The 27,426-nt window shown below is 46.6% G+C and overlaps 2 protein-coding genes across 5 annotated transcripts in view; one reads left to right on the top strand and one right to left on the bottom strand.

Moving 5' to 3' along the window:
- Window positions 1–390: 390 nt before the first annotated feature.
- The window catches only part of LOC128931810 (uncharacterized), a 36,049-nt gene continuing 9,013 nt past the window's right edge, over window positions 391–27,426 (bottom strand). Inside the window, exon 4 of the mRNA XM_078369966.1 lies at window positions 391–26,455. Coding sequence (XP_078226092.1) covers window positions 26,310–26,455 — 146 coding nt within the window. The 3' untranslated portion in view covers window positions 391–26,309. The remainder of the gene's footprint in view (window positions 26,456–27,426) is intronic.
- The window catches only part of TRAF3IP2 (TRAF3 interacting protein 2), a 50,107-nt gene continuing 46,917 nt past the window's right edge, over window positions 24,237–27,426 (top strand). For all 4 annotated transcript variants that reach the window (XM_008994917.5, XM_008994915.5, XM_078369963.1 and 1 more), the window contains exon 1: window positions 24,237–24,364. The gene's annotated coding sequence lies outside the window, so the exon portion shown is untranslated. The remainder of the gene's footprint in view (window positions 24,365–27,426) is intronic.

Raw genomic sequence — 27,426 nt, 5'->3', positions numbered from 1 at the left:
CCTCAGGAGCTCTTGTAGGGCAGGTCTGATAGTGACAAATTCTCTTAGCAGAGAGATCCACTGCAAGGCTGATGTGCTTCCCTTTGGGGGTGACCTGACCTTTCTCTCTGGCTGCCCTTAGTATTTTTTCCTTCATTTTAACCCTGGTGAATCTGACTATTATGTGCCTTGGGGTTGCTCTTCTAGAGGAGTATCGTTGTGGTGTTCTCCGCATTTCCTATATTCGAATGTTGTCCTGTTTTGCTGGGTTGGGGAAGTTCTCCTGGATAATATCCTGAAGAGTGTTTTCCAGCTTGGATTCATTCTCCCCATCATCTTCCAGTACACTGATCAAGCATAGAGTAGGTCTTTTCACATAATCCCATGTTTCTTGAAGGCCTTGTTCACTTCTTTTAACTCTGTTCTCTTTTCTTGCCTTCTTGTTTTGTTTCATTGAGTTGATCTTCAGTCTCTGATATCCTTTCTTCTGTTGATCTATTCGGCTACTGAAACTTGTATATGTTTCACAAAGTTTTTGTGCTATGTTTTTCAGCTCCATTAAGTCATTTATGTTCTTCTCTAAACTGGTTATTCTAGTTAGCATTTCATCTAACCTTTTTCCAAGGTTTTTAGTTTCTTAGCATTGGGTTAGAACATGTACCTTTAACTCAGAGAAGTTTGTTATTACCCACCTTCTGAAGCCTGCTTCTGTCAATTCGTCAAATTCGTTCTCCATCCAGCTTTGTTCCCTTGCTGGCAAAGATTTGTGATCTTGTGGTGGGGGAGAGGTGTTTTGGTTTTTGATGGTTTCATTCTTCTTGCGCTGTTTTTTTCCCATCTCATTGGATTTATATTGTTTTGATCTCAGATAGCTGCTTGGGGAGGCGGCCTTTCCTTTGTCTGCCTGCAGAGGCACTGCTGGGCCACCATGGGTTTAGTGGAGCTGCTGCGAATTTTATTTACTGAGGAAAATTAGGCTGGCTTCTGCAATGGTGGCTGCCCCTCCCCCAGCCGAGCTGGATCATTCCTCTTCACTCTCTAGGTGTGAAACTCTGGTGCCAGAGTTTTTTTCAGTCTGCTGGGCTTTGTGCGGGAGCTTGGGAGGGAACCTGTCCTGCCTTATGGGCTGTTTCCCTGTTTTCAGTTCCCCTTCCCTCTGGGGGAGGGTAGATCTGCCCAGCCAGCTTTCTGGCTTTCTAATCAGCCAGTGCTTCCACCCAGATCTATGCTGACAGCCCCAAAGCCGGCCAAAGTTGCTGTTCTGCCCTGTTCAGGTAACTCACGGAGGCTTTTCAGCCTGGCGAAGATCTCCTGTTTTGTGGGTTGTAGAGGGCTTGGGTGGAGGGCTGTATCCGAACCAAAGTCCCAGAGGGGGAGATACACTGGTCCTCTGGTTGATTGCATGCACCTCCTGGGTGGAGTAGTGCCCCGCCTTGCCTCAACTTGCCCTATTTGGTTTATACCCACTGTCCAACCAGACCCACAAAATGAACCTGGTACCTCCTTGGGAATTGTGGAGACCACTGGGTTTCTGAGTCTCTCTCGCTGGGAGCTGCTTTCCGGAACTGCCTCTTACTCGCCATCTGTGGATCCCCCAGAGTTCTTTTTACTTCTTACCAATCAATTCTTTGTAACTTTAGTCCCCTGTTATAATGAGTAATTCTTTATATTCCACTTTCCCTGTTCAAACTACTGTATAGTTTCTCTATCTTGGTTGCATGCGGACTGATAAAGAACACAATGTCATTGGAGTAGAACTGACAGGGAGTCAATGACATTTTAGTGTAAAATAGTTCATTTTCCGGGCACCTAGAGAGCAATAGTTGCCTTGGAGCTGAGCGAGGGGACAGTAAGAGGAAGAGCACCCAGCCAGGAATGATGGGAAAATCCTAGTAAAACACTTTGCCTATTTCACAGTTTTGTCATGAGCTTGACTATAGCTGTTAAGTGTTACTCTTTATTTCAGTGCAAAATGTCTTTGGCTCCCTAGGGTTAGCCTAATAGCACCAGAAATAGAATGAAAGCAGTAGTTTTTCGGGTGAAGCGGCAACTATTGTACTTTGATAAGCTTAGTACGTTCCCCACTTTGTTGTTTTGTTTCTTAATCACACATAAAAATGTATTGCCATATAAAGCATAAAGAGGACCGCTCCAGACCTTTTATTTCATGGAACAGAACTGGGCTACTCCTGGGTGTGCATGATCACCTTCAGGCTGCAACGAAAATCTGAATCAAAACATGAGGCTCATCAGACAATGAAACAGCTCACTTCAGGAGGGGATCTTGTTGCCTTTCTCTGGGGTTGTTAAAAATAGGATGGCAGATCATCTCTTTAGGATGGTGGAAATGTGGTCTTAATTAAAAGCTGGAGTAGGAACAAGACAACAAAGGTCCCTTCCAACTTAAAAATCTTTTATATCAAAGTGATATATCTACATGATTAAAAAACAAATGGTACAGGAGGACTTATTTGGCAAAGCAACTGTCCTCTCTCTTGTCTTCCTTCTCTCACAGTCTACTGATCCTGTTTCTCGATTCACTTCATGTTGTAGGGTTATACCCTTTTAAAATGCACTTATTATCATTTTAATGGGTCCTTGGGAGGGAGTAGGAGAAACCCATGTGCCTAGTCCACCATCTTGAAAAATAAGCTTTCCTATTAATTTTTTTTTTCTTAGGCAAGAACATAAGAAACAGAATTCAGTATTCTGGAAATACCCTGCTTACTAAGTCAAATGCATATATCTGTGCAATTTAAGCCTGTAATGGGAACATTCTTCTTCCAGCTAGTCCAGTCCCTTTTTTTTTTAAGACAGAGTCTTGCTCTGTTGCCCAAGCTAGAGTGCAGTGGCACGATCTTGGCTCGCTGCAGCCCCACCTCCTGGATTCAAGCAATTCTCCTTCCTCAGCCTCCCGAGTAGCTGGGACTACAGGCACATACCACCATGCCTGGCTAATTTTTATCTTTAGTAGAGACGGGGATTTCACCATATTGGCCAGGCTGGCCTTGAACTCCTGAACTCAGGTGATCCACTCACCTCAGCCTCCCAAAATGCTGGGATTATAGACGAGAGCCACCACATTCAGCCAGTCCACCCCTTCTGATCTTTTGGATAAATTACTCTGTCCTGCTGGCCACTTGGTGTGCTTGTCCTCACCCCTCTGGTGCTCTTTGGACAAACATTACCTTGAACATCTACATTTGATTTTCTTTTCATTGAGACAGAGTCTCGCTCTGTTGCCCAGGCTGGAGTGCAGTGCCATGATCTCGGCTCACTGCAACCTCCGCCTTCCAGGTCCAAGAGATTCTTCTGCCTCAGCCTCCTGAGTAGCTGGGATTACAGAAATGCACGCCCACACCCAGTTGAGTTTTGCATTTTTAGTAAAGACGGGGTTTTGCCATGTTGGCCAGGCTGATCTCGAACTCCTGGCCTCAAGTGATCCACCTGCCTCGGCCTCCCAAAATGTTGAGATTACAGGCATGAATCCCTGCGCCTGGCTGAACATCTACATTTTAATTAAAACTTTCAATAGACGTCAACCATTTATAATAAGCAGATTGTATTATTGTTACCAAAATTAAAATAGCAATATTGCAGATAGTGTAATGACTACAACCCCAAAGTGCTGTGTCCTACAAAAGGAGTCGCAGCAACAAAGCAGCTAGGACCCAAGAGGCGTAAGTGTGGCGTTGTCGCACTGGGTCCTCTTACCCTCTTGATCGAGGGTGGTTATCCCGTGTCACAGTCATTGACTCTTCTCCTGCTAGGACTGCCTATTGTAAACCCCCTACCTCTGCCCTTTTTGACAAAAGAAAAAATGGAGGGCTTCGTGGTACACAAAAGAGAGAAATTAGGCTAAATTGTCCTTTCTCCAATCTACTGCTGGTTAATCCATCTACACTTCATCCCAATTGCTACTTTTCTCCCCAACTGCTGCAACACCACAGAAGGCCCTGCCCGACAGCCCCGAATGAGCCAAAGCTGTGCTTTAATTAGCCGGCAGCCCTTCACTTAAGCACATGTAATCTCACGGCCATTAGTCTATCATGTTTGTTATTAAGAATTATTTCCAGGAAGGCTAAGCAAAACACTCTCATAGAATGTACCTTTTTCTGGGCTGGTGTTAGTGACAGGGAAAGCGCTGGGACAGCTACTTCTCCAAAAAATACCATCAAATCTCCTTAGCACATAATACATTTTAGCAATCAGAGCCAACCTCCAAAAGCATAATAACAAAAGGCAAGTGAAAATGCTTATAATAGTCATATTTTAAATGCCTTATTTCCTGCCAATCTTAGATCCGTTCCCAGAGAAGCGAAAGTTCCCCGCTCTGCCAGCGCCTTTGTCAGCTGCCAGCTGTTACTTCCCTGGAAAAAGGGTCAGAAGGCTGCTGGTAGCTAATAGCCAGCCAGAATCTGCGAGTCAGAGCCATCCCTCGTGGGTTTTAGCTACTGGCTGATTGTCAGCCGAGAGCTACAAGTTCTGGTTTGATAAAAGCCATCTATAGATTTCAAATCTTTTTTTTTCTTTTTCCATTTTTGCTCTGAAATTGTTGTGCACTCCAAAGGGAACTCATGAGCACGAGGGCCTTTGTTCTGTCTTGTTAGACACCAACATTTGGCGTCCTCGCTAGACAGTCCCTTTGCAGGGCTGGGGAGCGGGGCAGGATGAAGCGAGGTGAGGTGGGAGGAGAGGGTTTGGGGTGGGGTGGGGTGAGCCACACAGTGCGCGGTAGCACATGTGCAACCCCGAATGTGGCTGAACGCAGCTGAGAGTGTTTCATGCTCAGTCTGAGAGACACTCAGCCTCTCTGGTTGTTTCTGCGGCAGTCGGCGAGTAGGGGTGGATGTGCTTGTAGGTTCTAGTCAGGATTTATTGACCAAAGCCCCCTGAAATGAAATGAGTCACCAGCTCCATGAGTCAGGCATGAAACCCAAATCTTGAACAAGCTCTTGGATCCCAACTGTTCCTACAGACCAGCAGTCAAGAATTGGCGTTTCTGAGACATGGTGTGGAAGTCAGAGAGCTCTCTAGGTTTCAGGGGGTCAGGTAGGAGGAAGGGAGGCGGCAGGACCTCTGTGGCATGGTGTGCTTTCAATTCAGATGCTTAGGGGCTGTCATGTGCAATGCATCGACAGTGAAAAATAAACACCCAGCAGAATCAGGCTTTGAGTTAAGGCAAATGCACAATAAATTTCATCTGGTTAAATTAATCGCTTGCTGCTTGTTGTAAATATTAATCCCAGAGAGGGAACTGGCTTCCACTCCATCAAAAGACAGGTGAAAACTGAAAATAGCAAAACATTTGGGATCTTCAGAGGGAGGGCTTACCTGTGAGACAAGTGTTGATGCTGAATCCCAAAGAGAAGCAGAATCTTAAAAACAACCTCTCCTGCTTTATCAGCACAGCTGCGCTGCAGTCACCAGCTCTCCCTGCCCTCAGCCCTCACCTGTCCCCATCTAGGGCTCTCCAGGGACATATACATGGAAGGGTCTCACCTGAGGGTAAAGAAGATGAAAGAGCCAAGGCTCCTAATTTGTGAGATTTTTTCATTGTGACAAAATACACATAAACTTTACTATTTTAACCGTTTCCAAGTATACAATTCCGTGGCATTAAGTCCATTCACATTGTTGTGCAACCTTCACTGCCATCCTCCAGAATACTTAGATCATCCCAAATAGCACTGTGTATACATTAAACAAATAATTCCCCATTTCTCTCTCCCCCAGCCCCTGGTAGCCTCTGTTCTCCTTTCTGTCTCTATGAGTTTAACTACTCTAGGCATTTCATATAACTGGAATCATGCAATATCAGCCATTTTGTGTCTGGCTTATTTCACTTAGCATAATGTCTGCAAGGTTTATCCTTCCTGCAGCATGTGTCAGGACTAACTTCCTTTTTTTTTTCTTGAGAAGTTTTGCTTTGTCGTCCAGGCTGGAGTGCAATGGCGCGATCTCAGCTCACTACAACCTCCGCCTCCCAGTTCAAGTGAGTCTTTCGCCTCAGCTTCTCCAGTAGCTGGGATTACAGGCGCCCACCACCACACCCAGCTAATTTTTATATTTTTAGTAGAGACAGGGTTTTGCCATGTAGGCCAGACTGGTCTCGAAATCCTGACCTCAAGTGATCCTTCCACCTTGACCTCCCAAAGTGCTGAGACTACAGGCATGAGCCATTGCTCCTGGCCAAGACTAACTTCTTTTTTAAGGCTGATAGTCACTGTGAACGCGTTCTGTTTATCCACCCGTTCCTCTGATGGATATTCGGGTTGTTTCCACATTTTGGCTATTGTGAACAATGCCGCTATAAATACACTGCACAAATATCTGTCCAAGCCCCTGCTTTTAATTATTTTGGGGAAATACCCAGAGGTTGAATTGCCGAATCATATGGTAATTCTATGTTTAACTTTTTGAGAAACCACCAAACTGTTTCCTAATTGTTTTAATATTCCTGAAATTTATGATGTAACAAAGAAAAAAATCACTACAAAAAGATAAAATGATGGCTGATTTTGGCATTTAGGAAATAGCATTGATCTCAGTGGTAGATGGCTGTTTATAGAATTACCTTGATGGGACATGATTGATTGAGATGACCAGCAATGGTCAGGAAGGAGAGAATTACCACCAAGGAAAGGAATTTGATGGTACTATCTGATAAAGCTGCAACAATCTTGTCTACTCTGGGTGGTACTGAAACATGGGTCTAGAGCCAGGAAAGAAGGGAGAGAAGTTTCTGAATAGAGGTGGCACCATGGCATCCAGGGACCCTAAGATGACCGTGAGATATTGGCCATGGCAAAGATGGTCAGTGAAGCTTTGAACATCTCATAGTCCATTTTATATTTTTAGTAGAGATGGGGTTTCACCATGTTGGCCAGGCTGGTCTCGAACTCCTGCCCTCAGGTGATCCACCTGCCTCGGCCTCCCAAAGTGCTGGGATTACAGGCATGAGGTGTTCTGTGCCTTTGCACAGGAACAGGAGAGCCACTGACGGGCCTGAAGTGAAGCCCCAGGACCATTTGCCAGGCAGGAAATCCTGCTTAAAATGGCCTCATAGTCCATATTAAATGTTTACTTGGTGTGCCCAGAATGGTAATCCCCCTCCATTGTCACTAAAATGTTATGTGATAGTGACCCTTTGGGCAAATAGGGAGAATGGAAGCAACAGGGAGGTGGGGGAGGGGCTCTCCAAATGGCAGGGAGGTGAACGGCACCCATATTCAGTGAGGGCAGGGATTAGAGTGTGCGGTGGCTGAGGAGCTTCAAAAGTCCTACCAGAAATGAGCTGGTTCTGCGGCCACTTTAAGTGACTGTGAAAGGAAAAGGCAATTCCAAACAATGGGAGAACCTGGGGCTTTCCAGATCATCCTGAGAGTGCCGTGCCTTTGCACAGAAACACGGGACCATGTGCCAGGCAGGAAATCCCTGCTAGGTAAATGTTCCAACAGGCCCATAACCAAAATGCACCCTCTCTGAGACAAGTTTTGGCAAAACTCATGGCCTATGAAACAGAAGGCTATGAGTTTCAGGAGCTGTGAGACACCCAGATGGCTTAGATTAGATCTAACGTCCCATCACTATGAGCAACATCCCCAAACAAGTCTCTCCTGGGGCAGGCTAGCCCTGAGCCACACAGAGCAGAGACTGGGCTTGGAGTATGGCCTTACTCACACATAACCACCCCTCACTGTCACAGCATCATGCCAAGGGGCTGCCAACCTCAGTAAGGCCATGTGGGCATCAGAACCTTGATTCTGAGAGCAGGTAGGGTCACCTCTGTTCAGTATCTATCTATATCAACACAGGGTTGGTTTCTTTAAGTCAAGACTTTGAGCAACAAAAGATTTGTTAGCCAGGTGTGATGGCTCATGCCTATCTCCCAGTACTTTGGGAGGCCAAGGTGGGAGAATTGGTTGAACCCGAGAGTTCAAGATTAGCCTGGGCAACACAGCAAGACCCTACCTCTGAAAAATAGAAAATAAATAAAAACCAAAAGATTTGTTGATGGTGACTGAACCTAAAACTCTGTAGCAAGAATTGGGTGTTGTTTTATCAGTCTCTAGTTATGCTTTGTGGGAAGTAAAAAAGTTTCCCTCCCTTCGAAGTTTCCTTTCTTGTTAAAGAATAAATTTGCTAGTAACTTTTTGTTAAGCCCTATCTATATAACTGCTAAACATGCCACGCTTATAGACACGTAATATATTCTATGTACTTATACTTTAACCAAAATATCTATGCTGGACGTGCTCACAGGCATGTCCCAGCTAGCAGCCTATGTCCCTTCCTTATTTAAACTTCCTTTTTGTTCTCTATTGCTTTTACCTTTTAAAAGTCTTAAGTTTTTAGCCAATCAGGTTTTAGTTTAAATTGTAAGGTCTGGCTCCAGCCAACGGAGATCAGACACAACAGTAAGGATGACCCCAAATGTGTAAGGAATAAATATGTCCACTTCTCCTTTGTTCGTTGTACTCTCGTGGCAAGATGGCTAGTGAGAGTACCCTTCCTGCAGTCCAGGAAGTAAAAATTACTTACTAAAAAATCCTTTGTCTCAATGTTAATTTTTCTTTGCGACACCGAACATCTGTTTCCAACATGCTTTTACTCAACAATGAAAGATTCATTATCAGTTCTGAGGTAAGTCCTCTGTTTCTTTTGCCAACAGTCTGGTGGTAACTCTCAGCCTGTGTGCTGAAGGATTCACCACTAGGCTTCTCAGGTCTGGCGCCTCCTCTGTGGGTCCTCCGTCCTTGTTCCCACCCAAAACGGGCCACTCCATGGAGGTGTGGGTCATTCCCGCTCACATCAGGGCCCTCAGCACTAAGCCTCAGTCTTTACCATGTAACAGGAAAGGAAAACAATCAACACAAAAAGGAAATTATTGTACCTGTCATAGTCTGGAAGGAGAATGGATCTACATAACAAGTGTCAAGAATTTGGGGATTTTTTCAGGCTTCAAAGGCAACTGGTGTGCCATGAGCTAGAATAGGGTAAAGGGGGCCAGAATCTGCTTCAAAAAAATTGCTGAGGCCAGGGCTTAAGAAGAAAGATAAATTTGGCCAGGTGTGGTGGCTCATGCCTGTAATCCTAACACTTTGGGAGGCCAAGGTGGGTGGATCACTTGAGGTCAGGAGTTCCAGACCAGCCTGGCCAACATGGTGAAACCCCATCTCTCCTAAAATAAAAGCCAGGTGTGGTGGCCCACACCTGTAATCTCTGCTACTTGGGAGACTGAGGCAGGAGAATACCTTGCTTGATCCCAGGAGGTGGAGGTTGGAGTGAGCCAGGATCATGCCACTGCACTCCAGCCTGGACGACAAAGCAAGACTCTGTCTCAAAAACAAAAGAAGAAAGGTAGCTCCAGAAATTCCTCATGAGTTGCAAAGCAGAGGGTCCTCAAAACAGCAGTACCACCCTTAGGCCCTGTGCTTCCAAACCTTGTTACTCAGATTATGATCCAGAGACCTTCAACATCAGTAGCACCTGAGAGCTTGTTAGAAATGCAGACTCCAAGACCCCACCCAGACTTACTAGAATCTGTCATTTAAAAGACCCCCTGGCAATTTATATGAGTGCTAAATTTTTTGTTTGTTTGTTTTGTTTAAGAGTCTCACGCTGTTCCCTGAGCTGGAGTGCAGTGGCGCAATCTTGGCTCACTGCAACCTCTGCCTTTAGGATTCAAGTGATTCTCCCGCCTCAGCCTTAGGAGTAGCTGGGATTACAGGCACCTGCCACCATGCCTGGCTAAGTTTTATATTTTAGTAGAGATGGGGTTTCACCATGTTGGCCAGGCTGGTCTCAAACTCCTGATGTCAAGTGATCTGCCTGCCTTGGCCTCCCAAAATGCTGGAATTAAAGGCATGAGCCACCACGCTCAGCCTTTATGCTAAATTTTGCTAAGAGATGTTTTAGAGCATTGATCTGCAATTTGGCTGTGTATTGGAATTTCCTGGGAAACTCTTTACAACACTGATTTCTTTAACTGCTGGAACTCTCCGGTGATTCTATTATGCAGCAAAATCTGAGAACCACTGCCTTGGAGGTCTTTGATCTGGCCTTTCTCTGGCTGTGCCCATATGCGTGGTGAGGCACCCATGGCACAGTGGTGTGCTGGTAAAGCAGCTCTCCAGTAAAATTAAAATCTGATTTACAGTGTTTGTTAATTTCCATAGTGTAAATATTCCCATCATCCCTGATTTCAAGCTATCATCATGCTGTGACTGAAAGTGGAGTTAGAAGATGTGCAGAGTTAGTTCCCAAGAGCCTGTCGTAGTCAGCACCACTGCGTGGGGTCAATAAGGTACGTCCGCCAGAGCCCCTCCGGCTCCATGGGGACCAGGGAATGACCTGATCCCAAAGCGGGCAGTACAGAGTTCGCATATGAGGTCCCTCACGTGCAGGATGGAGCTGTTGTTGGGAAGAGAATGGGGGAGAAGATGAGCGTTGGGGTCTCCGTTTGTGCTTTTGCCCATCCCTGTGGATATAGGGGTGGGCCTGCAGGACAGTGAGTCTCCTTCAGAATTTTCAGCTCTTTCCTGAGCACTGCTATGCATAGTGACCCTCTATTATTACCAATCCTCCCCACTCCAGGGATCAGCTTGGTTGAGGTATGCTTGGGGAACAAAGGAAGAGGGAGAATGCTCATGCCTTGCATGAGGGAAGGGGAGAGAGGACAGCAGATGCTGGTGGCAACAAGACGTGAAGGGATGAAGAATTCAGATAGGAGTAACCGGGAGAATATCACCCAACCCCCACCTCCCAGGATGCCTTGGAAGGGCTGGGGAGGCTGCTGGACTTCCCACAGGATGTACCAGATGGACTTGAGGCATTTTATCTGTTTGTTAAAAGAAGGGTGAGCCCCGAAGCCTGGAGGATTCAGGGCAAAGAGCCCAGACCCTGGAGTCAGACTGCCTGGCTTAAAATTCCAGCTCTCCACCTGTAGCTTGTGGCCTTGGATCAGCTGCATAAGCTTCTGTTTCCTACTCCGCATCTACCTCCTGAGCCTGGGGAGGGTGTGGGACAGCCAGTGTGCACTCGGAAGGCAGAGAATTGGCCAGATCTGGGGCAGGAAAAAGTCAGGAGGGCAAAGGGCCTTGTGGCTTTCCCCACTGGGAGCTCTGGAGGAGGCTGGACAGATCAGGCAGCCCCTCTGCAAGAGCCTGTCTTGGGAACATGGTGTCCTGGAGGAAGGGAGCCTGGAACTGCTCAAGGGAATCGCTGGATGAAAAGGAGCCTGTCTGGGCACAGTGGTTCATGCCTATAATCCCAGCGCTTTGGGAGGCCGAGGTGGGCGGATCACCTGAGGTCAGCAGTTTGAGACCAGCCTGGCCAACATGGTGAAACCCCTGTCTCTACTAAAAATACAAAATAATTAGCTGGGCATGGTGGCAGGTGCCTGCAATCTCAGCTACTTGGGAGGCTGGGACAGGAAAATTGCTTGAACCCAGGAGGCAGGGGTTGCAGTGAACTGAGATCACACCACTGCACTCCAGCCTGGGTTACTCGCATGCACACACACACACACACACACACACGGAGCCTAAGACAAACACTACCTACTTCCTAGGGGTTATTAGTATAGCTTTGCCTCCCATTCCTAATTCCAGGTAGTGTTTCCTATAAAATATTCAGTGTACTAGCCGGGCATGGTGGCGGGTGCCTGTAATCCCAACTACTCAGGAGCTGAGGCAGAAGAATTGCTTGAACCCGGGAGGCAGAGGTCGCAGTGAGCCGAGATCATGACACTGCACTCCAGCCTGGGTGACAGAGTGAGACTCTGTCTCAAAAAAAAAAAAAAATTCAAAGTGTGAGTGCTGGAGCCCCACTGATGATTGCCAGAAATTAAGCCCTCTTGAATGGCCTGAGAGCTCCCCAGATACTGACATTTCCACTATTTGTGCATGTGCATGTGTGTGTGTGCGTGTGTGTGTATGCGTGTATGTGTGTGTGTGCACACGTGCATGTGTATGTGTGCACACGCATGTGTGTGAGTTATGTGGCATCAGAGTCTGGGCTCCAGTTTCCTCATCAGCCTCAGACACAAGTCAGAAGCAGGCTCCCCTGTGCCTGTCTACTCCCAAATTAGAAACAGCCCATCTTCAGGGAGTCCCAGCCAGGGAGTTCCTTCACTAGACTGGCCTACCTCCCCATAGAGGACACACCCTCCATCCGAGTCCCAGCCCAAGGCCCCAAGAGAGGAAGAACTTACTCTCTCATTCTGGTCCAAGGCCTGCTTTTGTCTTCAAATCTTTTCTGTTGTTAAGCTCTTCCCAAAATTACCAGTAAAAAAAAGGCCCACAATCTTCAAGAAAAATCTATTGCCTACCTATAGTGGTGGTGAGGGGAGGAGATGGGGGAGATGCCGTCTTGGTGGGAAAATTCCAATAAGACAAGCAAGTCAGAGTCAAACAGGAGTTTTGTATAATATTACGTACGTAGTAGGATGTGGGTTTTGTTGTTTCAGAGACCTAGACTCCTATCCTATTGCTCCATCATCCCTGGGGTATCATTGTCAACCACATGATCCCCAACAGCTCACCAGCACTGTTCCGTCCACATTTGAGCCAATGAGAAAGGGGAAGCAGAAGAGGAAGGCATGACCCTTTGCTTGAAGGCCATGACTTGAAAGTTGCACACATCACTTCTCATATCTCATTGATCAGAACTAGGCCATGTGGCCATACTTACCCTACAGATTCCTACAGGGAATCTTCATTCTGGGAAGCCACTTACCCGACTAAAAATTCTAGTACTATGGCAGAAGGAGAGAATAAATACGAAAGTTCAACTCGCAGCCTCTGCTATAGATACCCACAACCCCAACCAGGTTGAGCCACAACAAACTTGGTCCAGTTCCTTGAGAGTCTCTGGGAAAGGTGAAGAACCTTACCCTGCCAGGACATCTGAGGAGAAAAGGTAGAATTGTTGTAGAAAAGAGGGTTGTGGGGTTTGGGGAGTTCTTTGTTTTCATTTTTGTGTTGCATAATCTAAAAGTAAAATCACACACACTTTTTCTTTCTCCTCTGTCTCACCCCCCACCCCCCCCCACACACACACAAATAAATTTCCTGGCTTTATTATTGTTGTCATTTTTTGAGACAGAGTCTCATGCTGTCACCCAGGCTGGAGTGCAGTGGCGCAATCTTGGCTCATTGCAACTTCTACCCCCTGGGTTCAATTGATTCTCATGCCTCAGCCTCCCAAGTAGCTGGGATTACAGGCATGTACCACCATGCCTGGTTAATTTTTGTATTTTTTGTAGAGACGGGGTTTTACCACATTGGCGAGGCTGTTCTCAAACTCCTGGGCTCAAGTGATCTGCCTGCCTCTGCCTCCCAAAGTGTTAGGATTATAGGTGTGAACCCCTGTGCCCAGCCTGTTGTTGTTTTGAGACAGGATCTCACTCTTACCCAGGCTGGAGTGCAGTGTGCAATCATGGCTCACTGCAACCCCAACCTCCCGAGCTCAGGTGATCCTCCCACCTCAGCCCCTCCAGTAGCTGGGACTACAGGCACATGCCACCATGCCCAGCTTTTTTTTTTTTTTATTTTTTGTAGACATGAAGTTTTGCCGTGTTGGCCAGGCTGGTCTTGAACTCCTGGGGTCAAGCAATCCACCTGCCTCAGCCTCCCAGAGTACTGGGATTACAGGTGAGAGCCACCTCACCTGGCCAGCTTTATTGTTTTTAAGACGCAATTCTAAGAACTTATTTTCTTTTTTGGGGGGGAGACTAAGTCTTACTCTGTCACCCAGGCTGGAGTGCAGTGGCGCTGTCTCAGCTCACTGCAACCTCCACTCCCCTGGTTCAAGCGATTCTCCTGACTCAGCCTCCTGAGTAGCTGGGACTATAGGTGCCTGCCACCACACCCAGCTAATTTTTTGTATTTTTAGTAGAGACGGGCTTTCACTGTGTTAGCCAGGATGGTCTCGATCTCCTGACCTCATGATCCACCCTCCTTGGCCTCCCAAAGTGCTGGGATTACAGGTGTGAGCCACTGCGCCCGGCGGAATATATTTTCTACAGACAGCATTGCTATTCCTATTTACTCTTACTTCTATATGCATTCTGCCAACCAGGCAGAGCTGAAAGGGAAAATATTTTAAATTAATGGAATACATAATTTTTCTCCTGCCAGGAAGGTATGTATATCCAGGCAGCAGGCTTTGAGAGTAAGGATGGCTCTACTTATCCTGGAGCTTTCGTGAGGTGGGAGAGGCACAGTGCTAGGTCTGTCCCAGAACAGAGTACAGAGCAGGGCAGGCAGCAGTCCTCCAGAGCTGTGTGCTGCTGCCTTTGTTTTCTTCTCAACTGGACCCTCATGTGTGGTTGGGGTCTCTGATTTGTAGTACAATCTCTACCATACAATAATACTCCCTTATTCAATTGTCAGCATAAAAATTCATCTCATTATTGCTGCATGTGAGTATTTTCTTTTTTTTTTTTTGAGACAGAGTCTTGCCCTGTTGCCCAGGCTGGAGTGCAATGGTGTGATCTCGGCTCACTGCAACCTCTGCCTCCTGGTTTCAAGCAATTCTCCTACCTCAGCCTCCTGCACCCACCACCATGCTTGTCTAATTTTTGTATTTTTAGTAGAGATAGGGTTTCACCATGTTGACCAGGCTGGTCTCAAACTCCTGACTTCAAGTGATCCACCTGCCTTGGCCTCTCAAAGTGCTGGGATTACAGGCGTGAGCCACCACACCCAGCCCATATGACAATTTTCATATTCTCTACTATTTTGTTGAGTTTTTTTCCCCCTACAGTATTGACTGATAACTGATTCTTGGTATACTAATTGAGTTATGCATTTATTTAATATTGATTATAATAGTAGCTGATAATTATTGAGTCAAATGCTGAACTCAGCACCTAGGTCACTTATCTAATCTTCATGACTACCCCACAGGGCTGCTGTGTACAGCTCTGCAGTTTGTGACTGGCTGAGGAAGACACAGAAGACTCAGTGGGGCTAAAATCTACTCTGGTCCCCACTTACAATGCTGTGTACTGGGGGAGAGGATACATCCCCCTGGTGGGAAGGAGACGTTTTCTTCTCATAAAGGAGGCATCCAGAAGCGGTCCATTCAGAGCTTTTGTTACCCATGAAATAGACACATTACTGTCCCCATTACACAGATTAAGAAACTGAGATACAAAGAAATTAAGAAATTTCCCTATGGTCACACAGCAGGCAGCAGGTAGAGGAGGAGCTCACACCAGGAAGCCTGATTCAGACACAGGCGCTTAGCCTGAATGCTGCTGGGCTGGTGTCTTTTCTACTCTCTGGGAATGTTCAGTCTTGCTCTGTAAACACCTAGAAGACAGGCATCAACATCCATGTGATTCGCCTTAGGTTCTATACAGCACAATCTGCCAGCCAGCGTGTGAAATGCATTCTTGACGCTAAAGGAACCATTGTCCAAATTCTATGGACAGAGAGCTCCAGCTACCACGCCCAGCTGCTTAGAACTGGGACTTCATAATGCAGAGAGGTGGCATTGAGAACTGTCAGAGAAATTATCTGCTGAAGAAATCAACCTCTGGATTCTCTTTTCTAGGATGCACACAGTTCTGATGATAAACAAGTGTCTGGAGTCTGGAAATCAGGCAGCTACACTTGCTCAGAGGGAGGATTTGAGCATCAACTGTCCGTCCTCCCATTTCCCACAAACCCACCCCTCACATCTTTGTGGAGCCCTGAAAGATCAGCATGTCCATAAAATTGATCTCCCTTCTAACTGTGTGCCCAAAGTTTCACCAGTTAGTGCCTTTCTTTGGGTTATCATTGCCCCACCTGCTACCATCACCCTCCAATTTCTCCCCACTTGTTCCTTGATGCCTGAAATTCCTTTAATATGGAACAAAGCCTCTCGGTTCATAGAGAGTGATGAGGCTTAACATGCAAGCACCCCTCAGAGAGGCAGCACATTGATTTAAATTCACACCATGTACCTTAGGTATAAATGAGTGATCAGGTTTTTCTCTGAGAGAATGTTTTGGTGGGGAAAGGCAGAGAAGGGAATAAGGACAGTAGAAAATGCAGTGTTGGACAAAGCACAGTCTAGAGAGAGAAACACACAGAAAGGAGAGTCTAGGACTGCCCAAGATGAATCTCTGTGGCATCAGCTAATGCCCAGCACCCTCAGTTGCTCCCTAAGTGGCTCCTGTGCTAGCTGGTGTGGGAGAGAGGTGTGGCTTTCATAGGGAGTCAGATCCTGATTTGACCCCCAGCTGTGTAGCCCTAGCAAGGTACCTAACTTCTCTGTGCCTGGATTTCCTCACCTGGGGAATAAGAGTAATAAAACCTTACCTTGCATGGCTGCTTTGGGATTGTTTTTTAAACGTGATGAAATACACAGAAAATTTACCACCTTAACCATTTTCAGTTGTACAATTCAGTGGCATTAAGCACATTTACCTTGTTACATAACCATCACCAAGATCTGTCTCCAGAACTCTTTCCATCTTGCAAAACTGAAACTCCTACCTGCTGAACAGTAACTCCCCATCTCTCTCCTCCCCAGCCCCTGGAAACCACCATTTACTTTCTGTCTGTTCGAATATAAGTTACTCTAGTTACCTTATATAAGCGGATCATGCAGTATTTGTCCTTCGTGGCTTATTTCACTTAGCATAATGTCAAGGTTCATCCGTGTTGTAGCAGGGATCAGAACTTCCTTCCTTTTTAAGGCTGAATAATATTCCATTGTATGTGCAGGCCACATTTTGTTTACCCATTCATCTGTTGATAAACACTTGGATTGTTTCTACCTCTGGCTTGCTTCTTGCAAATAATACTGTTAAGAATATAGGTGTACAGGTACGTGTTTGAGTCTCTGCTTTCATTTCTTTGGGGTGTATATATACATATATGTTCAGAGGTGAAATTGCTGGATCCTATGTAATCCTATTTTTAATTTTCTGAGAAGCTGTCACAGTGTTTTCCATAGCAGCTGTAGCATTTTGCATTCCCACCAACAGTGCGCACGTGTTCCAATTTCTCCACATCCTTTCCAACACTTGATAGATTTTTTTTTATACTAAACATCTTAATTTTAAAATGTGAACAAAATAAAGCTGTCTATGGACACATCTAAAAGTCAAACTGAGTAAATCCAACTAGAGAAAACTCGAAGAATAATGTAGAACTTTATGATTGATTGTCTTGAAGGGCACAAGGATTTATGTAATGGGTCACACAGCAAAGCATGTTCAAGTTCCTCCCTGTCCTGTCTACTCTCACTGCTACCTTGTTCCACAGTCTCTCACTGCCACACTGCTACATCTCCCCCGCTTCTGCTAGCCCCACGTTACCTTGTTCTTGTCCCTTTGTCCCTTTCCAAACACCCCCTCTCCTCTGACCCACCCTGCTGTGTCCAGCCTTCATAGGAAGCAGAATCTGGACTCTATTCACCTGCTTTTTTTTTTTTTTTTTGAAGAGAAATTCTGGAATTCTAGTGAGTAAATTTCTCCACTTCATTATACAGATGGTGAAAATCACCTTGCATGTATTAGATGCTCAGTGAAAGGCAGCTGACCTCACAGTACCTACTTCACGGAGATGTTGTGAATGGTAAATGAGTGACTGCATGCAAAGTGCTCAGAACCCTGCAGAGGTTAGCTACGACTATTGTGGTGAAGTCATGGGAAGCCTAGCATACAGAACCTAATCATTTTTGAGTGAAAGAAGCTGCCAAACCTTTGGGTCCAGGTGACCACGGAGAGTCAGTCATCTTGGAAGAGATCATCTCAAATTTTCCCAGAATTTGAGAGTGTTCCCCAAGTAAGGATACAAATGTAAGATAACGGGCGTCCATTGTTTAACAGGACCTTTTGTAGCTTGACAAAGCCTGCTGTCCCCAGTATTCCCTTAGTGGGGGAAGGAGGTTAATAAATTTGTACTGGGGGCTGGGCACTGTGGTTCACGTCTGTAATCCCAGCACTTTGGGAGGTTGAGGAAGGTGAATCGCCAGAGGTCAGGAATTCGAGACCAGCTGTAGCAAAGCCCCATCTTTACTAAAAATACAAAAATTAGCTGGGCATGGTGGTGGGCACCTGTAGACTCAGCTACTCAGGAGGATGAGACAGGAGAATCACTTGAACCTGGGAGGTGGTGGTTGCAGTCAGCCAAGATCTCACCACTTCACTCCAGCCTGGGCAACAGAGCAAGACTCTGCCTCAAAATAAATAAATAAATAAGTTTGTACTGGAGTCAAGGAACCCCTCAGAAAGAAAAAACAAACTGAGAGCTACCTCTTCCTTTTTGAGAATTCATGGTACCAGGACTGAAGGTCCTGACTGAATCTGATGACAGAACAAGACCTGGTTCCAGAGAGGAGCTCATCCAGAGGGAAGGGTCCAGGGGCTCAGCAGGAGGTGGTGGAGGAGGGTGGTGGCCAGTTCCGGTATCGTCCAGGGCCCTGCAGGGCAGCCTCTCTGGACTGAAAGCAGCCCACCAAAGCAGTGGAACAGAAGCAACTGGTGGACGCTACAGCTTTGTCTAGTGGCTGGTTTGGAACTTCTTGCATCACCAGTTTTTCCTTCTGAAAGAGACGTGTTGAGAATCTTTCCACTTACACACCTAGCACCTAGCACATGCTGGAATAAGGCAGGTGCTCACTGCAGGCTATGGGACTAGAGCGGGTCTGGTGTGGCAGGAGCCGACACTGGGAGCCTAACCATTTCTCCTCTTCCTGTTTCTGCCCCAGCAGCCACTCCTCTGTGGCTATCTCAGTCTGTTCTGGTTGCTATAACAAAATACCTTATGCCAAGTAATTTATAAGCAACAGAAATGCTTTGCTCACTGTTCTGGAGGTTGGGAAGTCCAAGACCAAGATGCTAGCAGATCTGGTGTCTGCTGAGGGCCTGCTCCTTATAGATGCATCCTCACATGGTAAAAGGGGCCAGGAGGCTCCCTTGGGTCTGTTTCAAAGGGCACTAATCCCATGCCTGAGGGCCCCACCCTCATGACCTAATCACCTCCTACAGGCCCCACATCTTAATACCATCACATTGCAGGTAGGGTTTTCAACATGGATTTTGTGGGACACAAACATTCAGACCCTAGCAGTGACTGTCCACTGAGGGGTTGTGGGGAGAGTTAGCCAGTTGGTGTTTGAGCACACTGGACCCTTTGGACAAGGGTCCTTCACAGGGAAGAACATGATAGTAATTGTCTTCTCTTCCCCATGAAATGTCATGGTATCATTTTGCCTTTTCAGTACTTGAAGTTACAGCTTTTAAAAATGTAAAATCAAGGTTTGTCCAAGGAATTAATCCTTTCCCTTTACATAGATTAATGCTACAGAATAGAGTTTCTAAGCATTAGATCCAAATGGTTTGGTTGGCTTTGTTTATGGGAGTGGGATAACATATTCTTTATCTTCTCATGCCTTTTTTAAAAATACTAAGTGATATGATTGGGCTGTGTCCCTACCCAAATCTCACCTTGAATTCCCATGTGTTGTGGGAGGGACCTGGTGGGAGGTAACTGCGTCATGGGGGCAGGTCTTTCCCGTGCAGTTCTCATGAGAGTGAATAAGTCTCATGAGATCTGATGGTTTTAAAAAGGGGAGTTTCCCTGCACAAGCTCTCTCTTTGCCTGCCGCCATCCATATAAGATGTGACTTGCTCCTCCTTGCCTTCTGCTATAATGGTGAGGCCTCCCCAGCCACACAGAACTTTAAGATTATTAAACCCTTTTTCCTGTATAAATTACCTGGTCTTGGGTATGTCTTTATCAGCAGCATGAAAACGGACTAATATACTAAGTGTTATAGACTGAATGTTGTATCCCCCCAAAACTCATGTATTGAAATAAGGGCTTTTGGGAGGTAATTAAGTCATAAGGTGGAGACCTCATGAATGAGATTAGTGTCCTTATAAAAGGGACCTCAGGGAACTCCTCAGCCCCTTTTCTGCCATGTGAGGACACAATGAGACGATGGCCACTCATGAACCAGGAGGTAAGACTTCACCAGACACCAGATTGTCCAGTGCTTTGATCGTGAGCTTGCCAGCCTCCTGTACTATGAGACACAAATGTCTGTTGTTTAAACCACCCAGTCTACGGCATTCTGTTACAGCAGCTGGAATTGACGATGACAGAGTATGATGGTTAGGTATTAACTTGGCTGGATTAAGGAATGCTTGGAAACCTAGTAAAGCATTTGTTTTGGGTGTGCCTGTGAGGGTGTTTCCAGAGGAAATTAGCACATGAGTCTGAGTGGACTAGGTGGGGAAGAGCCGCACTGAATGTGAGTGGGCACTATTCAATCTGCTGGGAGTCCGGAGAGAATAAAATCAGAGAAAAGGTGAACGGGTCGATCTGTCTGCTGGAACAGGGTTATACCCTTCCTCTTCTGTTATTGCACAAGGACTCCAGGCTCCCAAGCCTTCGGACTCCAGCATCTACACCAGTGGCCCCTGGATTCTCAGGGTTTTGACCTTGGCCTGAGAATTACATCATCAGCTCTCCTGGTCCTGAGGCCTTCAGAGTTGGACTGAGCCATGCTACCAGCATCCCGGGGTGTCTGGCTTGCACACAGTGTGTCAACAGGACTTCTCAGCCTCCATAATCTTGGTGGTAATCCTATTGATTCTCTGCAGACCCCTGACTAATTCACTGAGCAAACTCTAGGATCTGGCAAACACAATTGCTGCCCTTCTAGATTTCTAACAGGAGGGAGAAGACTGACCCACATCTTGACTATTCTACTTATTATCTTTACAGTAACCCTTACCATATAAACACAGCACCAGGCTGACTGGCACAGTCACAGCCCCACCCTTTTATTGTCTACACTTTTTTTCCCTTTCTTGAGCATTGTCAAGAGTTGTGCAAAGAAAGCAAGTTACCTGTGCTCCACCCAAGCACGTAGGAAGATAGATGGCAACAAGGCAATGGAGGGTAGGGATTGGGGGGCTGTGTTGGGACACAGGGAGGGGACAGTAATAACATCCACCTGGAAGGGAGACTGCTGTGGGCTTGTCTCCTCCACAGATGAGCTGTGTGATCTTGCAGAAGTTACTCAGTATCTCTGAGCCCCGGAATCCTCAAAGGTAAAGTGGGAATGATAGTGAATGCACCTCATAGAACTGTTTGGAGGATGAAATATGCTCAAAGGGAGTGGAGGGGAGGACCTCAGTGAAGAGTTGTTCCCCCATGACAGCAACTCAAAAGCTGTATGTGTTTGCCTGGGTCACCCGTACTTCACTGTAAATGCTTCAGGCAGATTCAGAGGAGGGTTCTCCTGTCCAGGACACCCTCTCTAAACACTATTCATCCTCAGGGTGCTTTTCAGTCCAGGGCCCCAGCAAAGGCTTCTAGAAGGGAGCCATGAACTAATTCCCCAGGTGCCTGCCTTTCTGCTTATGATAAATTTAGACAGGAGGCAGGTGGATCACCTGAGGTCAGGAGCTCGAGATCAGCTTGGTCAACATGGTGAACCCCGTCTCTTCTAAAAATACAAAAAAATAGCTGGGTGTGGTGGTGGGCACTCATAATCCCAGCTACTCAGGAGGCTGAGGCATAAGAATCGCTCGAACCCAGGAGGCAGAGGTTGCAGTGAGCCAAGATCGCACCACTGCACTGCAGCCTGGGCAACAGAATGAGACTCCATCTCAAAAAAAAAAAATTAGATAGGAGGAAGGACCAGCCAACAGCAATGAAAAGCAGCTTTCGGCACTGGGTGTTCTTCCCACAGGGCCCTCAGGTCTCACAGCCAGGAAAACAGTTGGTCGAGAACTGGAAAAATGTTTCCCTTCGTTGTCCCTGGCGGGTTGTATTTCAGAGGTGGGAATCGGGCAGAGCATCTTCAGGCCTTTCTCAATCCATTTAAGGGCAACAAAGAGAAATGAAAATATTTCCACTCCCCCTCCCCTCACTATCCCTCCTAGCTCCTCCCCTTGCCATTCTTCTTTGCTTTTCTCTTCTCATTTCATAACTCCAGTAGCTCTTTCAAAGTATCCTGGTACCAACTGGACTACAGAGAATGCTATTTTTCCTACCTTCAAACGATGATTCTAATAATAATTTTGAAGCAGAAACTTCAAAGCCAAGATAATAAATATTATTTTTTAAAAACTTCATTGTTTTGAATGAAAAAATCCTATATGTTATTTTGAAAAAGGAATCAAATAGTCCATATGATGTATGTATTGTAAAGTTCCCCTCCATCCTCACCAGTTTTCCTCAATTGCGTTCCCTTGAAGTGAGCATCACTAAACAGTTTGGCGAGCATGTTTCCAGATATTTCTAACTTGGTCACTGGACAGATATATAGTGATGGCCTACAGTGTTCTAGGCAGGGCAGTGTGCTAGGTGCCCTGGGGCCCAGTGGTGAACAAATACAAATCTCGATGCTGTGCTGGGTGCAGTGGTGCACACCTATAATCCCAGCACTTTGGGAGGCTAAGGTGGGAGGATCCCTTGAGACCAGGAGTTCAAGACTAGCCTCAGCAACACAGGGAGACCCTGTCTCTACAAAAAATAAAAAATTAGCCAGGTGTGGCAGTATGCACCTGTAGTCCCAGCTACCCAGGAGACTGAGGCATGAGGATTGCTTGAGCCCAGGAGGTCAAGGCTGCAGTGAGCTATGATTGCACCACTGCTCTCCAGCCTGGGCAATAGACTGAGACCCTGTCTCTTAAAAAAAATCGATATACATATATATGTGTGTGTATATGTCACAGATATTAGCAAAAAATAAGATAATACTTTATGTTAAATAATATCTCAGAGCCACTTTTTCATGTTAGTGGCTCAGATAATACATACATACTGATTTTGAAAAACTGCATCATATTCTGTTTTAAGGACATACCAAAATGCATGCAACTTGTGTATGCTATCTTAAAAACAAGCTGCATTTTCTCTGCTTGTGGAATGTTGAGCAACCTGGTTCCTGTCCTCCTTAGCAGAACCTGGTACACTCTGGACAGCTTTGCTCTGGGACCTGTCCCTTTGATGAGAGTAAAGAGATAGCTGACTGAGTGGGCTGACGCTGGGACCCCTTCATCAGGCAGACAAGTCCAGCACCAGGAGCACGATGTGCCTGCCCAGGGTGCCCAGCTGGCCAGTGACATGGCTGAGTTCGTACCCAGGTCCCCCTAACTCCAAAGCTCCAGCTAACACTGCTCCCATCACCCACTGCTGCCCAGAGAGGCAGCTGTCTCTGTCTCTGTCTCTCTCTCTCTCTCTCTCCACACGTCGCTGGGTATCATCCTGACTGCAGCACTCCTTTATACAGTTAATTCTGCAGGCTACTATTAAACAATGGGAAAAGAAGGGGAGAAAATAAACTTGAGGTCATGGAAAATGCATCTAGAGGAGGGTTGTGTGTATGTGTGTGTGTGTGTGTGTGTGTGTGTGTGTGTGTGTGTGTTTTCTTAAAATTAACTACTTTTCTGTGCCTGACAATAGGGTGGTGTGTGTGCACAGGCCACAGGCATGTGTGTGCATATGTGTACACGTGTGTGCAGGAGCATGGTGAGTCCCACCTCCGTGGTTATGGGCAGCAAATGCTAAAGTTTTAAGCAGTTAGAGGAGAATGGTAGAAGCTCGGCTCCCTCTTCCTCCCATTTTTGTCCCCCTACACCCACCCCATCCCCTCCTTTGCTCCTTTGGAGCTGCTAATGATTCCTCAGTCTTTTTTTTTTTTTTTTTTTTGAGAAGGAGTTTCGCTTTTGTTACCCAGGCTGGAGTGCAATGGCGCGATCTCGGCTCACCGCAACCTCCGCCTCCTGGGTTCAGGCAATTCTCCTGCCTCAGCCTCCTGAGTAGCTGGGATTACAGGCACGCGCCACCCAGCTAATTTTTTGTTATTTTTTAGTAGAGACGGGGTTTCACCATGTTGACCAGAATGGTCTCGATCTCTTGACCTAGTGATCCACCCGCCTCGGGCTCCCAAAGTGCTGGGATTACAGGCGTGTGCCACCGCGCCCGGCCCTGATTCCTCAGTCTTAACACTCAAGTTCACTCTCCTCCCGGAGACACCCTCCCAGGCGAGGGCACTGCGACTACACGGAGGTTCGGGCCACTCCTGGGCCTCTTCTTAGCTGGGTGGTGAAAGCAAAAATGCCGCCTAATTGGTCACTGGCCCTTTCTCGTGAATGAAGGAGGTTTCTGTTTTAAGAAATAAAGTGACTCCTCAGCCGTTGATTCACTGCCCACAGGGAGATTTTGAGCAGAGGCTTCCTAGGCTCCGTAGAAATTTGCATACAGCTTCCACTTCCTGCTTCAGAGCCTGTTCTTCTACTTACCTGGGCCCGGAGAGGGTGGAGGGAGGCCGAGGGCGACCCAAGGTGGAGAGACTAGTAGCCGCCGAGAGCCGACCACCCTCTGGGCCCGGTCTGTCTGTCCGTGGTGGTTCTAAGGTAAGTTATTCCGAGTTGTCACTTGCTTGGCCTTATTTCTTCACCACTGACCTATTTTCCAAAACACGCTGTTTCTCCTTTACTGAAATGTTCTGCCTCTGCCTTCCTCTGTTTTCCTCTCCCCGTCTTTACCTTAATCGCACAGAGACCATCTTAGCTGAGAAATTGACAGTGAAGTTTGTGCCGCGAGGGTGTGTTGCTGGTATAGTATTTCAGGCCCGAGAGCCCCGCAGGGTTAACCCTTTGAGGAGAGGAGGCCGCACACAGGACAGCTCGGAGCTGCCTGGGAACCCTTTGTGTGGGTACTTAGTGTCCCCATAAGTTTCCATTAAGAATTCAAGCCCCACTTCTCCAAGGAGAGAGCCAGGGATGGCAAAGATTAAGTAATTGGCTTTCAGCTCCAGAACACGTCAGTGGCAGAGTTTTCTCGATCCCTGTTTAGTGCAGGGCGGTGGCGGCGCGGGGTGGAGGGGGGGTGGGCGGGAGAACCAACAGCACATTCTTGGGCCAGGAAGTTCTGCGGAGCTGTGTGCTGGCTGTGAGCCGCCTCCCGGGCCCTCTCCGCAGCCGCCCTCCAGCCCTCCCATTCTGGCGCTCCACGGAGCCTTTGGGAACAAGGGGGAGAAATGCCAGTACTTGATCTTAGAAGCTAATCACGCTTCTTGTGACTTTCAAGTTCAAGATGGTATCTTAGAATAGGGTTTGTTTTTTTTTTTTTGAACAGGAGAACAAGAGGCCAAATCATTTTTTAAAATGACAAGAAAGTTGGTTCCCTGTTCTTCACTTCTTGTGGTTCTGTGACTGAGGCAATTCACTCTGACTCCCCTAGGCCTGGATTTCTTCATCAGTAAATTGATGGGGGGTGGTGAACTAACATGAGTGAGTCAAATCCCTTATAAAACAAAGCCAGGATAGTCCCATAGGGGTAGCGGTAATGGGTGCTTTTCAAGACTTGTTTTGTTCACTGATTATTCACATATTTTAATTTTACCTCCCACTACCCGTTGGTAAGCCCCTTGAGGAAAAGGACTTTGTTTCCTGATACGTTTCTACCCCCTAGAATCCAGCATGGTACCAAATGCTTGGTAGGTGCTCGCATCCCTTCCATGTCAGCTGCTTTGAGTTAGAGGTAAAGTAGCAGTCAGGGTGAGAGGCTGGGGGACACGTGGCTCTGTGGGAGAGCTGCCTGGAATTAAGGCCTTATTATTGGCTCTAACCAAATAGGAGAAAACAGGGAGTTTCTCAAATTAGTTCATATTCCATCTGGGTTACCCAGGAAGGATCATCGTGCTATATTGCCCACAGAGTCAAGGCAGGCAAGAGAATTGGCAGACAAGCCCAGCTCCAGAAGCCAGAGTTACTGCTGTAGCAGGACCAGTCACTGTGTGTGGGGCCTTTAATGGGAGGGGAAGGGAAAATTGTGAAACACATCCTAATACCATGTAAGGGTGATGACTGTGATTAGACACATTATTAGATGGCGGATACACAGAATCCTTAACCTTTTCTAGACCATAACTTAAAAAACAAGTGTTATTTCTTCTTTTTGGCAATTACTTGCCATCAATGCAGTTCAGACAGGCTCTAGCTGACAGGGATAGGCTGATGCAGGGTTTTTGGTATTGCTAATCTGCTTCTGTGGGATATCAAGGTCCCAGTATATCCATGTCATGTTTTTAAGCATTTCTCTCTATTCCCCTGGGATGAAAGGACAGGAATTTCAAGATATTTCACCTGCAGTTAGTTCCTGATTTTATTTTCAAACAATTATGCGCCATTATCTGAAAGCAGGCTAACTGTTGTGCGCTTGCCAGCCTCACTCTAATCCTTAAAGGCCACACCACAGCCATTCTTAATCTGCTGCTGCAGCTACCAGTCATGCCGTGACAAAGCATCAAGAGATGGATAATGTAGTTACTCTGCTCTGTTCATCGCGTGGGGTGGGCTAAACAGGAATGGAATCTGGGTAACGTACCAACATGTCAGATAGAAAGGCTCTTAACTCAGGGTTACTCATTTTTGGAGGGTGTAGAGAGAAAATGTTAAAGCCTGCTTCTCCCGGGATTAAGGAGTTAGTGACTTTCAGATGCTCTGAAAATAAAAAGAAGAGAAGACCGTCATATTTGCAGGCATTCTTTACCAGGCATTCAGAAAGATTATGGTGGGGTAGTTTGTCTAAATTAAATCTATGTTTTACACACTGCAGAATGGAAATCTCAGAAATATCCTGAATTCAAATCACTTTTCTGCTGCAGGCAATTTTAGATTAGCTTCTAAAAACATATATGAATTGCAGGCAATGCTGCAGAAAAGAGAGAGAGAACACAGATGAGGCACATTCAACTTTAAATTCCTTTCACATCCAACGAAATGGCCCCTGATGTTTGATCATATTTCCTTATCAAAACAATCCTGCAGTCTTTCCGTGAGAAAGCATCTGGGAATTGGAATCAAGAAGACACCCCTCTGGGCCTCTCCTGTTTCTTCCCAATGTGTTGTCACCAAGATATTTTTAGTTCATGAAACCCAGGCTATCCTTTCTACCACTGTCTTTGCCTCCCGTGCCCAGCAAGCCTCCTAGGAGCATACATGTGACTGTGACTACTCAGCTCATTCTGTAGTTGTGTGTGCATGCCTTGTGTGTGTGCGCGCCTTGTGTGTGTGCATGCCTTGTGTGTGTGCATGCCTTGTGTGTGTGTGCCTGCCTTGTGTGTGTGCATGCCTTGTGTATGTGCGCGCCTTGTGTATGCACAGACCTTCCTGGATACCAGAAGTTGCAGACTGGCTGAAGCAGGGTGGGCTTCAATCCGTGGGGTGATCCTTAGGGCTATGCTGGTTTGGCTTGGTTCCCTGATAAGGCAGCTCAACTTAAGCCCTTTAGGAGGGCCAGGACTGACCAGAGCTCCCAGCCTGTGCCCCTCTCCTCGTACCCACAGATCTAACTGCCTGGGGTCTTGGCAGTTCCCCCAGCAATGAGGGATACTTGGCTCTCTGCTGCCTCATTGTTTTCCTGCAGTCAGGATGCCAATGTTTTTTCCCTTTTCCCTTCCCAGAGTCAACAG

The sequence above is a fragment of the Callithrix jacchus genome, chromosome 4, assembly GCF_049354715.1.
Source record: "Callithrix jacchus isolate 240 chromosome 4, calJac240_pri, whole genome shotgun sequence".
Taxonomy (NCBI): domain Eukaryota; kingdom Metazoa; phylum Chordata; class Mammalia; order Primates; family Cebidae; genus Callithrix; species Callithrix jacchus.
This window is presented reverse-complemented; position numbering and strand designations above follow the sequence as displayed.